The sequence below is a fragment of the Bufo gargarizans genome, chromosome 5 (assembly GCF_014858855.1).
Source record: "Bufo gargarizans isolate SCDJY-AF-19 chromosome 5, ASM1485885v1, whole genome shotgun sequence".
Taxonomy (NCBI): Eukaryota; Metazoa; Chordata; class Amphibia; order Anura; family Bufonidae; genus Bufo; species Bufo gargarizans.
The window spans coordinates 277,939,643-277,955,349 of NC_058084.1; the positions used below are offsets into that span (position 1 = coordinate 277,939,643).

Here is a 15,707-nt window from a genome sequence, read left to right on the forward strand (position 1 = left end):
TTGGAATACAACTACTTTCTTTTCCAGGATACGTTTTACATCCAAAAACGTGGCGTGGCGATGGGGTCCAATGTGGCCCCAACGTACGCCAACATATTCATGCGCCATTATGAGGAAGATGTCGTCTATGGGTCCGACCATGCCCAGTATCTTCTGGGCTGGTGGCGATACATAGACGACATCTTCCTCATCTGGACCGGTACTGAGGAACAATTGTTTGATTTTCACCATTACCTTAATGGGATTGATGGTGAACTACAATTTACTTTGACACACTCCAATATTGCAGTCCAGTTCCTTGACACTAATGTGGAGATTTGTGAAGGCAAGCTTACCACAACACTATATACGAAACCTACGGATAGGAACATGATTCTAAGGTATGAAAGCTGCCACCCCCGTAGTATGGTAAAGCATCTCCCCCACTCCCAGTTTTTAAGAGCTAAACGCATTGTGGATAATAATGATACTTTAGAGCAGACGGTAGACAATATGGTCTCTAAATTTAAACAACGGGGTTATCCCAATAAATTACTCATTGAGCAAAAACAGAGAGTGCTGGCTATGGACCGCGACACTATAATGCGAGGCAAGGCCAACAAAGATAGACCAGAGAGAATTACGTTTGTCTCCACGTACACGGAGCACAGTGACTCCATCAGTAAAATCATAAAGAGACACTGGCCCATACTGGGGAGTTGTCTCCAAAAGATACCCGAGTTTCTAACTCCTCCCATGTGTGCTTACCGTCGACCTCGTAACATTAGAGACCAAGTAGTGAGGGCCGATTTGGGTCCAAAAACCAGGACGATACAAACTACATTGGCACCATTGGGCACGGGGTGTTACCCGTGTCTCCATTGTGTCAATTGCGGGTTGATCCAGAGATCTAGGGCATTCGTACACCCTAAGACAGGGCAAGCATTTCCCATTAAATTCCATCTCACTTGCGATACCTCATTCGTTATTTATGTGCTATCTTGTCCATGTGATATTCTATATGTAGGAGAAACATCCACAGACCTAAAAACTAGACTAAATAACCACCGTCATTCAATTAGGAAAGGCCGTAAGGACCTACCAGTCCCAAGACATTTTGGGCAATTTAAACATAGGGAGAAAGATCTTAAGTGTTGGGTCATAGACCATGTTCCAATGCCCCGGAGAGGTGGGGACCGGATAGCGCTATTAAAGAAAAAAGAAATGCAATGGATTCAAACATTGAAAAGCCTTTATCCTGTAGGTCTGAATATTGATTACAGATATGGAGGGATTACGTGAGGATAGCAGTTTGCCCTGATGCAACTTGTATGACCTTTGTATACAATCCTATGTATAGTACAGAAACATTGGTTTTATATATATTTTTTTAAAAATAAAAAAATTATTAACACAATTTATTACACATTGTCACTAATACACTTTTCACTGTCTTTTTAGACAATTGCGATTTCGAAGATATTGTGGAAGATGGATGAACCTGACAGTGGATGATAAGCCCCAGAATAAATTATTTACTCTGTTTTTGATTTGTTAATCTAGTTTGATTTACATGACTTTATTTTCTTGTGCAGCCCAAACGTCTGTTCCATCCAGGTGGTAACATACATTAATAGGGGAATGGATCCAGTTTTGTACAGAATATCCTTATGTGGATAGCGCTCTGATATAATGAGGAGTACCCTCTTAGTTGCTTAAAAGAGCTGGGTTTGATCCCATGGGGCCAACGACACTGACGTGCCGGGGACCGATGTGGGATCTCAGGATGTGCGTCCATCGTTTTGGATAAAGACGTTGTCGCATACCACCTGCTGTATTGTGGCAAGTGACCACAGCAACTGATATTATAGAATGCTTTCTATCACTATGATTTATAATGAAGATCCTTCCTGGACAGGATTCCCTCAACCAATATGGTGGACATGGGGTGGTAAGGGCAGAGCGCAGGCGCCGCCTGCTGCTGACATCGGTGGGCGTCACTAAGGTGCGGCTGATGTCATCAGTGAGCGACGACGTGGCGCTTGGATGCGGCTTCCTCCGATGACGCTGATAGGCTGGAACATGCGCATTGGACTGCACAGGACGCGCCGATTGGCGCTACTATATATGTGGGCTCCATCCTTCTATCAGGTTAAAATTCATCAATCCTGTATATTGTTGCACTTGGCTATCGTTACAGCTGATATACTAATGTCATGATAATTGGCTACAGGTGCATATAATTGTGTATTCTTCGATATTTCTTTTAACTAGTGCACAGTTTTGATTTTTTGTCATTTGATCTAGCACAGGTCACCTGATATCATATTAATGAAATGTATTTTTGTATTGACATGTACCATATATAGATATTATTTGTAAAGTACCAATTATGTGATTATATTGATTGTATATTTGACACACCTATATATGTTTGCTATGTACTGTTCACCAATGCTTGAGAAAGGCTCAGTTGGAGCCGAAACGTTGCTTTGCCACAAGATGGGTGAATAAACTCAGATTTTCTTCACGAATTGCTGGAAGTGCAGTCCAATTTTTTGTATCTATATATATATATATATATATATATATATATATAAATAAATAAAAAAAGACTAGCAGAAGGACACGGGTATATTTCATCTATTTCATTTTATGTTTCCGTCTGTCGTAAAAAAGATATCAACAGTTTCCCCCATAACAGTGACTTCTAGAGTACCAGCCCCTTTAAAAATTACCTCCACAGTGCCCGCCCCTTTAACATTGACCACCCCTTTAACAGTGACCTTCATAGTGGCCGTCCCATTAACAGTGTCTGCCGCAGTGCCTGCCCCTTAAACAGTGAACTCCACAGCGCCCGTCCGTTTAATAGTGGCCCCTGCCCCCCATGCATGTAGCAGTGTAGTTGTGCAGTCATATGACTGAATATTTAAGGACTTGTGAACTGCTAAAACCTGTGATAAGTTGTTATGGCAACCCAGAGTAGGACTGCAAGCTTCTATTGGCTGATAAGGGACATGTGACCGTGTAAAGGGCAGTTCGGATTTGGTCGCACATAAAGAACGTCCAGACAGACAATATGGACAATTGAAGCTCTTTCTTAGTAGAAGAAAATGCCCACAATTTATAGCTGAATTTTGTATGGCTTGGCATGCCATTTGGCCGGATCATCCATCCATCATGTAATAGATTAAATACATTTTTCCTTTCTAACTGTATCTTCTAGGGAACCTGTCGCTGGTTAAAGAGATTGTGGATGAAGATCCCAGTCAGGTCAATGCTGTTAATGTGGATGGGGCATCTCCACTAATGATCGCGGCCGTCACTGGCAAGTTGGAGCTAGTGCAACTCCTGGTTGACAAGAATGCAGACATAAACAAGCAGGACAGTGTCCATGCCTGGACCGCTTTAATGCAAGCCACCTACCATGGGTAAGTTCACAAAGTAATACCAACATTCAGGATAAAATGGAAATGTCCAGATGTAATTGTTTCTTTACTGATTATTAGTGCACATGTCTTTTACCTTGTTTTTTTTGGGAATATTGCGTAAATAGGTTCCCTGGAAATGTCTTCTATATTGAAGGCCTAGCCTCAGGGTAGGCCATACATATATGGTCAGTATTGATTTGGTACCAGGATGTTCAATTTTTCGATACTAGGCTACGCTACTGCGCAGTCTAGTATCTCCTGTTATGAGAGAACATGGTGCTCGGCGTGCGCTATGTTCTCTCAGTCCAGACAGTGGAGAAGGAGGGAGGGAGGTCCCTCCCTTTTATGGTGCAGCCGCCGCTGAGCCTAATGAAGTGAGCAGGCTCTGAAGCTGCCCGCACCACTGCCACCAATGAATGTGTAGCTAATTAAAGCAGGAGGCGGGACGGGGAAGATAATAAACTGCTGCGCCGTCTGAGCTAGTCAGCTCAGCAAACGGCAGCCTCCTCCTCCTGAGTGTTTTGTGTCCTCCTCAGCATCAGCCCGAGCACCAAAGTCAAGCAGCCAGCATAGCAGGTACCCGGCCTGGCCACTGTGCCACCAATGATAATTAACCTTTAGTACAGATACAGAAGGCGGGTGCTGGCTATGTGACTCTACCGCAGTATTAAAAACATCGGTGGCGCAGTGTGCCCCCCTCCCCCCAGTATTAAAATCATTGTTGGCAGTGGCCACAGGGTCCCCTCTTTATTGGTGTTGCAGTGGCAGTTGTGATCGGAGCCCCAGCAGTGTAATCTTGGGTCTCCGATCGGTTACCATGGCAGCCAGGATGCTACTGAAGCCCTAGCTGCCATAGTAATCTCCCTGCTGCCCTGTGCATAGTACACACAGCATCAGGGAGATTACCATGTGTGAAGTCCTATTCACCCTAGTAAAGAAAGCAATACGGTGACCTCATAGACTTAAAGTGACCTCATCGACTTAAAGAGGACCTTTCCCCGATTATTACAATGTGAACTAAGAATGCAGACATGTAGAGCGGCGCCCGGGGATCTCACTGCACTTACTATTATCCCCGGGCGCCGCTTCGTTCTCCTGCTATGCCGTCCGGTATTCTCCGGCCACTAAGTTATAGTAGGCAGAGATTTCTGTCACTAAGTTATGGTAGGCGGAGTCTGCCCTTGTTCTGCTCTAGCGCTGGCCAATCGCAGCGCAGAACTTACAGCCTGGGAGGTTATTTTCTCCCAGGCTGTGAGCTCTGCAATGCGATTGGCCAGCGCTACAGAAGAACAAGGGCATACTCCGCCTACTATAACTTAGTGAGCGGAGATACCGGAGGGCATAGCAGGAGAACGGAGTGGCGCCCAGGGATAATAGTGAGATCCCCGGGCACCGCTCTCCATGTCTGTATTCTTAGTTCACAGTGTCATAATCGGTGAAAGGTCCTCTTTGATTGTTGAACTTCTAATCAGCAGAATCCTCCTACAAAAATCGAATGACCAGCTTTGGTAAGAAACATTTTGATGTACAAATACACAACTAAGGAGGCCTTCTGAAGGCTAAGAATTTGATTATTTGATATATTCTTTTCTTTTAAAGGTTTACCAAACTTTTATAAAACTTTAGACGCATCATAGTGACATGTCAAACGTTTTAATACAGTAGACTCCACGTTTTTAACAAACCCCATTCACCTACAGCGTAAAAAATCTGCAGTGGGTTTTGTGGAAATTCACAGCAGATTTTATCCAAATCCTCAGTGAGCTTTGTATGTAACATGTGGATTTCATCAAAGATTTGTTTTGCAGATTTCTAGGCCAGTTCGATTATGTAATATTTATGCCCCAGATTTCTTCACCATTTTGCCTTTGGGACATGTTTTGTCTGAAAATACTTGATCCAAAAATGAAGGGCAGAAAAGTATACATCAAAAATTGCTCTGCTGTTTGTCTAAATTTTGTCTCTTTTTAAGTCAGAATTAAAACCTTGTCATGTGTGTGGACAGGAAAAAAGAGCAACTGTTGTGTGTTGTAGCCTTCTGCATGTCATTATGGCTTGGTTCCATGCAAGCATGAGGGCTTCTTCCCTATTAGATAACTGCTTGACTACAATTTTATGTCCTAAAGTACCTTTTTGTGAATAACCAATAAAGGAGTTATCCACCTTTTATGGGCCTTTCTGTCAGACCACATCCACATCTCTGGACAGAAGCATACCTACTTGCTCCTTGCCTCCAGATTCTTGTTCCTTCAGTCCTGTTTCACGGGGGTTACGTGTAGTGCTGCAGCCAGTTACTGGCTGCAGTGGTGATGAATCGTCTAAGTGTCACGTCAGTGGTTCACAGGATGCATGGGGACACATCACTGTTGCAGTCAGGCCTTGGCTGCTGTGGCATACGTGACCCCCCTGAAATAAAATGTTGGTGAGCGGAACCAAAGTGTGGTAGATACGGTGGGTAGCAGGTAAGCAGGGTGGATAAAAATCAATGATTTAAAAAAAAAAAAAAGGATTTTTTAAATTTAAATCAGATTTTTTTAACATAAAATGCTTTTTGAGGAAAATATATTACCATCCAAAGGTTATTCCATCATGAAATAAAGATTTGTTTTTTAATTATGTAGAATAAGGCTGTACGTGGACTCCTGTATTGTTGAATGGATTAGGCAGTGGCTGAGGGACAGACAACAGAGGGTTGTAGTCAATGGAGTATATTCAGACCATGGTCTTGTTACCAGTGAGGTACTTCAGGGATCTGTTCTGGGACCCATATTGTTTAATATCTTTATCAGCGAAATTGCAGAAGGCCTCAATGGTAAGGTGTGTCTTTTTTTCTGATGACACAAAGATTTGTAACAGGGTTGATGTTCCTGGAGGAATACACCAAATGGAAAACTATTTAGGAAAACTAGAGGAATGGTCAAAAATCTAGCAACTAATAATTTTATGTTGATAAGTGCAAGATAATGCACCTGGGGCGTAAAAACCGAAGAGCAGAATATAAAAATCAATGATACACAGAACCCAAAACCCTCCCATGCTTTGAACGGTGGGAGAGGGAGTTAGATATTTATTTTACCCCTAATGACTCTAAGCAAGCATTGTTGAACTTCTCGAAGGTGTCCAGATGCCTGATGTGTGAAGTTACAAGAAAATGGCTATAAAGTACTAATGCAATGGTACTATACCCCTCAGCGACTAAGCCGTAAATTCCCTGACTGTAGCCCTGAATGCTGGAGATGTAATAATGGCACAGGGACACAGGCATATATGGTTGACCTGCTCAAAAATTCAACCCTATTGGCAAAAGATATGCAAAACCATCTCGGTGGTGTGTAAGGCCTCGGTTCCAGTTTCTCCGAAATGATGCCTTTTTGGGATAGTTGGAGAGTTCCAGTGTGCCAAACACACCCGAATCCTGACCAGTACATTGTTAGCGACAGCCAGACTATTAGTAGCGGTGCACTGGAAGTCTCCGGACCCCCCCCCAACTTTCTACACTGGATACAGAAATGTGATCAGCTGTACTGATTAGAGCAATTAGCGCACTGGGATGCCCGCACCGCTTTTCAATTTGAGAGAATCTGGAGCCCTTGGCGATCATACAGACACTTCTCAGATACCTAAATCCCTAATAAAATGATTGTAGCAAGCAGGACCTGGAATCAAATAAGGCAAAGATAGTCCATTATTGACAATTGGATGATTAATGCAACCGATGTAGGGTTTTGATGTTTCGGTAGGACGGTCAAATTGTGATGATATATAACAGACCTACACCAATCACATCTAACCCCCTCCACCCCTTTTTTCCCCTCTGACCTCCCTATATCCCTGGTTATGTTCACCTAAGCCATTTGAATATAACTACCTCGTTGCCAGTGTATATCTGATATATTCTTATGTCTTAATGGCGCATATTTTTATATACACTTGTAGTTCAATGTATGTTATTTAGGACTTCATGTAAAACCTTTAATAATAATTTTACAACACTAAAATCAGTGATACAGTCCTAACCTCAGTATCTGAGGAACGGGATTTAGGGGTCATTATTTCAGAAGACTTAAAGGTAGGCAGACAATGTCACAGAGCAGCAGGAAATGCTAGCAGAATGCTTGGGTGTATAGGGAGAAGCATTACCAGTAGAAAGAGGGATGTGCTCATGCCGCTCTACAGAACACTGGTGAGACCTCATTTGGAGTATTGTGCTCAGTACTGGAGACCATATCTCCAGAAGGATATTGATACTTTGGAGAGAGTTCAGAGAAGAGCAACTAAACTAGTACATGGATTGCAGGATAAAACTTACCAGGAAAGATTAAAGGACCTTAACATGTATAGCTTGGAAGAAAGACGAGACAGAGGGGATATGATAGAAACTTTTAAATACATAAAGGGAATAAACAAGGTAAAAGAGGAGAGAATATTTAAAAGAAGGAAAACTGCTACAAGAGGACATAGTTTTAAATTAGAGGGGCAAAGGTTTAAAAGTAATATCAGGAAGTATTACTTTACTGGGAGAGTAGTGGATGCATGGAATAGCCTTCCTGCAGAAGTGGTAGCTGCAAATACAGTGAAGGAGTTTAAGCATGCATGGGATAGGCATAAGGCCATCCTTCATATAAGATAGGGCAAGGGGCTATTCATAGTATTCAGTATATTGGGCAGACTAGATGGGCCAAATGGTTCTTATCTGCCGACACATTCTATGTTTCTATACGTGCAATTTTTTGGGTGAATAAATTCCATTAATCCATTCACAATGTCATGCTCTTCTAGAGGTTTTTGTAAGATAAGTTTATTGGGCAGTTTCTCTGCCTACAAGATATTATCACAGATGCTTGGTTTACTTTTGCAGTTCTCAAAACTGAATTTGACTCAGAGATCACGTGCCTCTTCTTCACAGCAAAAATGTTATAACATGAACAGAGTTGAGAAAAATACCTTTAATCCTAACTTCTACAAACCTATGAATGCAGAATAAACCTAATCAAACTAATATGAAAAGTTGTTATTCAAAAAATCTTTACTTCCATGTTATAAGTTATACCAGCAAGAATTAGTCTTTATGTAGAAAACTATGATTTAAATCAAGCCTTACTGACTAGTGATTTAAATCGTGATTTAAATCATTTTGATTTAAATCAAATCCACCCTGCAGGTAAGTATGCTTCCTTTCTCAGGTCCAGTGATGTGGTGGTGGAGTCTGGCCATAAGTCCTAAAACAGTAGATGTAAACATAATATATGGACTAATGATAAAATCTGAGACTCTTAGCCATTGTATTTTGATCAAAACACATCTGTGCCCACCTACCCAGCGCCACGGTGGTCTCAGTCAGGCATGTCCTACTCTAAACCTACCTATACAGTTGTGCATCTACATTCAGGAGAGCAGACCCTGCACATTTAGTGTGTTGCTCCTAGTAACCTCTGTGTCCCTCAGCAGCCAATGAGGGGAGAAGCTTGCACAGCTAAATGTACCACGTTAATCAAGGTCGCCTAATAGATGGGCGTGATATTTTTTTTATTTGTCTTGAAGGAGTGGCACCTTTAGGGGTGAATGCGCTTCTATCCTGGGAGTAGCATTCATGCGCACTTTTGCCCCACCTATCCAATAGGCGACTTGATTGAGGGGGTACATACAGGTGTGTGTGCTCCTCCTCTCATTGGCTGCTGATCCACACAGAGGTTCCTAGGAGCAACACACTAAATGTGCGGGGTCCGCGCTCCTGAATGTAGATGCACAACTGTATAGGTAGGTATAGAGTAGGACCTGCCACCATGGTGCTGGGTAGGTGGCCACAGATGGGTTTTGATCAAAATATATTGGCTAAAAGTCTGAGTGAGGGCTTAGGGTACTTTCAAACTTGCGTTGTTTGATTTCGGCAGGCAGTTCTGTTGCCTGAACTGACTGCCTGATCAGGCAAACTGTATGCAAACGTATGTTATTTTCTGAAAAATGCCTGATCAGTCAGAAAAATGCATCGCAATACCGGATCCATTTTTCCAGTGTCATCAGGCAAAACGAATTTATTTTTTTCTCATTTTTAAAGGTCTGCGCGGACCGGATGGACGGATCCGGCATTCCGATATTTTAAATACCGGATCTGGCACTAATGCATTCCTATGGGGAAAAATGCCGGATCCGGCATTCAGGCAAGTCTTCAGTTTTTTCGCCGGAGATAAAACCGTAGCAGCTGCGGTTTTCTCTTTTGCCTGATCAGTCAAAACGACTGAACTGAAGACATCCTGATGCATCCTGAACGGATTACTCTCCATTCAGAATGCATGGGGATATGCCTGATCAGTTCTTTTCTGGTATAGAGCCCTTAGGACGGAACTCGGTGCCGGAAAAGAAAAACGCTAGTGTGAAAGTACCCTTAGTCCTTATATTATGTTTGCATCTACTGTTTTAGTGCATTATTTTCTGTGTTTTTATAAATGTAGCCATGCACATCCGCATGTTTACTATCATATTGTCATTTTTCTGGCCATAAGTCCCCTGAAGGGGGTCCCACCCATTTAAGAAATACATGTTGATCATTAACTGTCATTTTCACGAAAAACATGGACTTGATAATAAATGCATACTTCTAATTCAATGTTTTTTTCTTCTGTCCACTTAGAAACAAAGAAATTGTGATATACCTGTTAAATCAAGGAGCTGACGTGAACCTGCGTGCAAAGAACGGCTACACAGCATTTGACTTGGTGATGCTGCTAAATGACCCAGGTTTGGAGTATTTCTTTCATGTACCTACCAGTATGTGCTCCGGCGGCGAGCCTGGCCTCTCTGTTGTGGCACAGCCACTGATAGTGGGGCCATCGGGACAGTCAGGCTCTGTACCAGTGTCACGTGCAGCTGCTGGCAACAGGTGCCTGTAGTTGGTCTTCCTGCCTCACAAGCTGTGTGTTTGAAATCCAGAGTGTGTTTTTCTCTTTTTGCTTAAATTTGTGTTGCAAATGATACATGTGTCTGTGTGCCGAGCATTTCTCAGGTAGGATGAGGCAGTGCATACGGGCACTTTCTGTGGCTTCTGATTCACACAGTATACTCTCCTTGGCTGCCTTTAGTATTGCAGAAGTAAAGAGAAGAACCACCGGACGGGGCACCTTTCACAAATGCTAAGGGCTGGTAACTGGCATAGAAGCACATTAAAGAAAAGATAGTAGTTATCTACTGATGGATACGCTTTGTCCTAACATGGTCCCTGTTGGACATTTGTGATTTATAAAAACAAAAAGTGAAAGCAAATGATCCTGGGGTACATTTACTATTGAAAACGCACTAGTTTTTTGGCACACTTTGCTCCAAAAAATAAAAATAAAAAAATGGCGTGCATTGCTTTGCATCACATTTACTAAATGCTTTGTACACATTTCTAAGAGTTTTTCGCCTCATCCGGAGGTGTAGCTTTCTGAGGAAGGGGTGTGGCTTCATGGGAAAGGGACATAGCCTGAATGTGCCAAATCTACACCAATTATAGGTGGCGTTAACTTAGATTTGACGGTCTTTCTGGAATGCACACAGGCAGATATTCCAATAACAAAGGTCCATGCGCCAGAATAGTACATTTTTGTGATGTTAAAAGTTACCATTATATCAGACTTCACAGAGTGGCCGACCCTCGGTAGGCATCATACTTACCTGCTCTCCGCCTCTTGGTTTTGTCTCTGACTTTTTATGTCCAGCGCTTCATCCCCCTTGTGCGCTGATATCAACATCCTGAAGGGCACATGACCGCTGCAGCCTATGAGCGACCCAGAGGTGGGGACCAGGTAAGTATGATCACCACCGTGTGTTGGCCACTCTGTGAGGTGGGATATGTTGGATAACCCAATTAGGACTGGTATTCGAATTCTTATACGGTGCCAAGTACTACACTATTAGTGAATCTTCCCCTATGTCTGTTCCTTTCCATTTAATATGTTATATTATATTTTTACTGGCTTTAGTGTCCCTCCTGGTTTTAACTGTATACTGAACTGTCCCTAACCTGACTGCAGGGTATATTCAGATGTTCAGGTACGGTTCCACTGCATTTGCCCCTCAACCATGTCTGAAAATACCCTTATTGGGATTTAAAGGGGTATTTGAGTTGTTAAAAGTTATCCTATATGTATTAGATCTGTGGAACCCACTCTCTACAAGAATGGGCATCCCATATGCCTTGGAACCCTCTGAAATTAACGGAGCAGCAGGTTGGGCAGATACTCTGCCGTCTCCGGAACCCCTCTATAGACAAATGGAGCAGCAGTGTAAGTGCTTTGCTATTTCCAGAGTTCCCATAGAAAAGAATGGACTTCCTGCACACTGGGAAGTTTCAAGGGGTATGGTTTTACCTTTCTTCTTCTAATCTTTGGGGGTCCCGTAGGGTCCCACAGGATAGGGGATAACTTTTAACAACCGGAATACCCCTTTAACTTTGCTCTTAATCTACAAATGAAAGAACAGAAAAGTGAAATTGTTTTATGTAAATTGTAGCAATTTGCAGTGTAAGGGTATGGCTACACAGCGACATGTCTCACGACATTTCATGTAAAGTATTTCAGTGGTGTCGCAATTTTCCGCAGATCTAACCCCATTGAAAAGGGTGAAATCTGCACAAGAAAAACACAACTGACATGCTGCAGATTTCAAAATCCGCACAGCAGGGCAATTTCGACGCCTGATAAAAGGGCAAGGTATACATAAGATTTGTCTAATCTTATACACTTTGCCGGTGGCACTCTATTAGGGTCCATTCACACATCTGTAGTGTATTGCGGATCCGCAAATTGCACCCTGCCGGCACCCCCATAGAATTGCCTATTCTTGTCCGCAAGAGCCGCGGAAGGTCGAGGGGCGCGCTCCGGAAATGTGGATGCGGACAGCACACTGTGTGCTGTCCGCATCCATTCCTGCCCCATAGAGAATGACAATTTGCGGAACGGATGCAGACCTGTTCTACGGAAGTGTGAATGGACCCTTACACTGTGTCTTTTTGGCATGAAATCCACACAGAAAAAACTTGTATATCCATACCATGTGTAGGCCTCCTTTCAGTGAATGATTGCTATGGGCAACTAAGATAATTTTTTTAAATATTTTAGACAGTTTCATAAATCTACTACGTTTTGTAAATCTGATCACAGACTTTGGTTGGAGCAGTTGTAGTTATTAAACTTTTTTTTTTCAGGTTATGTAAATTGTAGACATTGTAACATTCCACTTGGGGGCAGTATTTCTGACAAGTAGTGTCAGATGTCTAATTTTACATGAATAGTACAGCAGAGCTTATTCATAGAAGAGACATTCTGTATTTTCTGTTCTCACTAAAGGAGAATTAATGTGCCTATCGTGAGAACATAATCATGTACATCTGAATGGTTGCAATCTCTCACTGGTTTGCAGAGAGAGCTGGAGGTTGGGTTATCGTACCCGACAGAGCTGGATGGATCAGGATCCAGATCCGTATGACAAATGCATCGAAATTCCGGTTCCTTCTCTCCTGTGTCATCTGGAAAAACGGATCCGGCATTTATTTACTTTTTACATTTTTTGCAGTCTGAGCATGCACAGACCGCAATGCCGGATCCGTTTTGCCGGCATTAATGCATTTCAATGGGAAAAAATGCCAGATCCGGCATTCCGGCAAGTGTTCCGGAATTTTGGACGGAGATAAAACTGCAGCATGCTGCGGTATTATCTCCGTCCTGAAAAGGCAAAAAGACTGAACTGAAGACATCCTGATGCAACCTGAATGGATTGCTCTCCATTCAAAATGCATTAAAATAAAACTGATCAGTTCTTTTGCGGTATTGAGCCCCTAGGACGGAACCCAATACCGGAAAAGAATAATGCTATTGTGAAAGTACCCTAAAGCAGAACACTGGAACTGTGTGAATACTTAAAGGGGTTATCCCATGACTAATGTAAAAAATGAAAATTGGAATCATATAGTAGATGACAACCTCTTTCTAAGAAAGCTAGAACCGACCCTGTACCTGACATGGATCCAGAGATCTCCCCATTCATTACTCTGCTAGATTTATATCAAGCTGGCAGCACAAGGGGAGTGTCTTTTCTGCTGCAGCTCAGGGGGTGTGTCCATGCTCTCCCTATCACAGCTCAGGAGCCAGGGTTGAAGGATGAAATTGAGCATGTGCAGCCTTCTCAGTGAGCCATACAGAGAAATAAGAAAAGAAAAAAAAACTGCAGGTGGCGCTATACAGATGTGGTTTATTGAATAACTCAGTGGCTATGTTTAATTTTTAATTGCATGCAATTACAAACAAATTCAGATCCAGGTGCTTGTTTGAAAACTTGTAGAATATTTTTCATGGGACAACCCCTTTAAGTTTGGATGATCTCACTGAGGATAATGGGAGTCTCTTTTTCTTTGCTGGTAGACACAGAGCTGGTACGACTTCTAGCAACTGTCTGTCTGCAGGCCGACAAAGAGAGGGCAAAACAGAAGAATAAAACACTGTTCCCAAGTTCCAAGAGCAAGCAGCCGTATTCAATCCCACTTCCACCAGAAGATAGAGCTGGATTAAAGGTACAACGTCGATTTCGCTTTTATGTGCAATGCTTTGAATGAAAGTGTCACATACTTTGGCAGCATGAAATACAGACAAGCCTCCTCATTGAAACATGCCAGGCACAGGGAAAAGTGTCTGCTAGATGACCCTGTTTAGCTTCCCCATGTCCAGCTTCTACAAGTCTCACCGTATATGCAAATAGATTGTGATCTTTCAGTGAAGCCGAGCCAAGGAGGAGAAGCTGGAGGGGAGTTTGTGACACTGTGAAGTCAGTGTGTGACATTCTTGATCTGCTGCAGTCAAGTAGTAGTGTTTTTTATTGTGCAGTGAATGCAACTACGAGTAACAACAACTCAGCCATGAAGCAGAATAGTGTTGAAAGCATACGGCATGGAAATGCCTCCTATTCTTTGTTGTATCACTCACTAGAGTCCCAAACTGCCTCTGGACAGAGGAACATCCCCTTGGGCTCCTTATAGAGGTAATTTGCATATTAATAAAAAGCAATTTTATGCTAGGGATCGACCGATTATCGGTTTTACCGATATTATCATCCGATGTTCAGGATTTTGAAAGTTATCGGTATCGGCGCCTCTTTTGCCGATATACCGATAACGAATCGGGAACAAGGATCGTGCTGCTGTCAGCGCAATCCGTGTTCCCTCAGCAGCACAGGGGAGAAGGAAGCAGTGTCTCCCTCCCCCTGTGCCGCTGCCACCAATGAGAGAAGAGAGGAGAAGAGGAGGTGAGAGGCTGTGGCCACTGCGCCACCAATGCTGTTAAGTCACTCATTCATTCAAATTCAACAGGAGGCGGGAGCTGGCTGCAGAATCAGATAGCCGGCTCCCGACCTCTGAGCGGTAGCTGCGATCTGTGGTAGTTAACCTGAGGGGTTAACTGCCACGGATCGCAGCTACCGCTCATAGGGGTTGGTTGCGGCTATATGATTCTGCAGCCAGCACCCGCCTCCTGTATATAAATTAATCACATCAGTGTTTTGGTCATTGATTTCCATCAGTAATTTTGAGCCAAAACTAGGATTTGGAGCCTCCACAAACATAAGGTATAAAGGTAAGATCTGCACCTGTTCTGTGTCTAGAGCCGCATTTGGTTTTGGCTCAAAATCACAGATGGAAATCACTGACCGAACACTGACGTGTGAATGAGGCATTAAGCCTAAACTTCCATGTATTTATCTTCATAGAATCCCCAGAACTGGAATGACCAGAAATCTGTTCTGAATCTTGAAATTCTAAAATAAAGAAACCTGTAAAATACAAGGATTACACACTGTGAAAAGTCAGTGCACTTTCAAAACAAATATAGTTAATGAAAGCACAGTCTGATGTTTGCAGTTGTCTTGATGGGCTATAGACAGATCTAAGCAGAAGTTTACGCACAGAATATTGTAAAAATAATATATGAATGTGTGAAAAGCTCCTATATGCTACAAGCATATACATCAACAAGAGCTTCTGCTATCAAAAACAGTGAAACAGGCCATGTAATATTTAGCATCCTCTACAAATGTGTTAAAGTGGTTGGCCAATTTACATTACTGGCTGCACATATGCTGGGAACAGCACATGCATTCAGCTGGTAAACATTATTAATCTGCACTGATGTCTGATGGTTTTTGTAAGACTAATTCATATTTACATGCAGGTCTGCTCACCTGAATCCAGAAGCAGGTAAGCAGACCTGCATGTGATTATAAGTTTTTCTTATTAAACCATCCGACATTGGTGCTCATAGTTTAATATTGACATTC

At 42.6% G+C, this 15,707-nt stretch overlaps 1 protein-coding gene across 2 annotated transcripts in view; it reads left to right on the top strand.

The window, feature by feature from the left end:
* Nucleotides 1-15,707, top strand: part of ANKS6 (ankyrin repeat and sterile alpha motif domain containing 6) — a 150,070-nt gene that overhangs the window by 61,632 nt on the left and 72,731 nt on the right. For both annotated transcript variants that reach the window (XM_044293485.1, XM_044293486.1), the window contains exons 4-6: nucleotides 3,206-3,410; nucleotides 10,039-10,145; nucleotides 13,805-13,953. In XM_044293485.1, coding sequence (XP_044149420.1) covers nucleotides 3,206-3,410; nucleotides 10,039-10,145; nucleotides 13,805-13,953 — 461 coding nt within the window. The remainder of the gene's footprint in view (nucleotides 1-3,205; nucleotides 3,411-10,038; nucleotides 10,146-13,804; nucleotides 13,954-15,707) is intronic.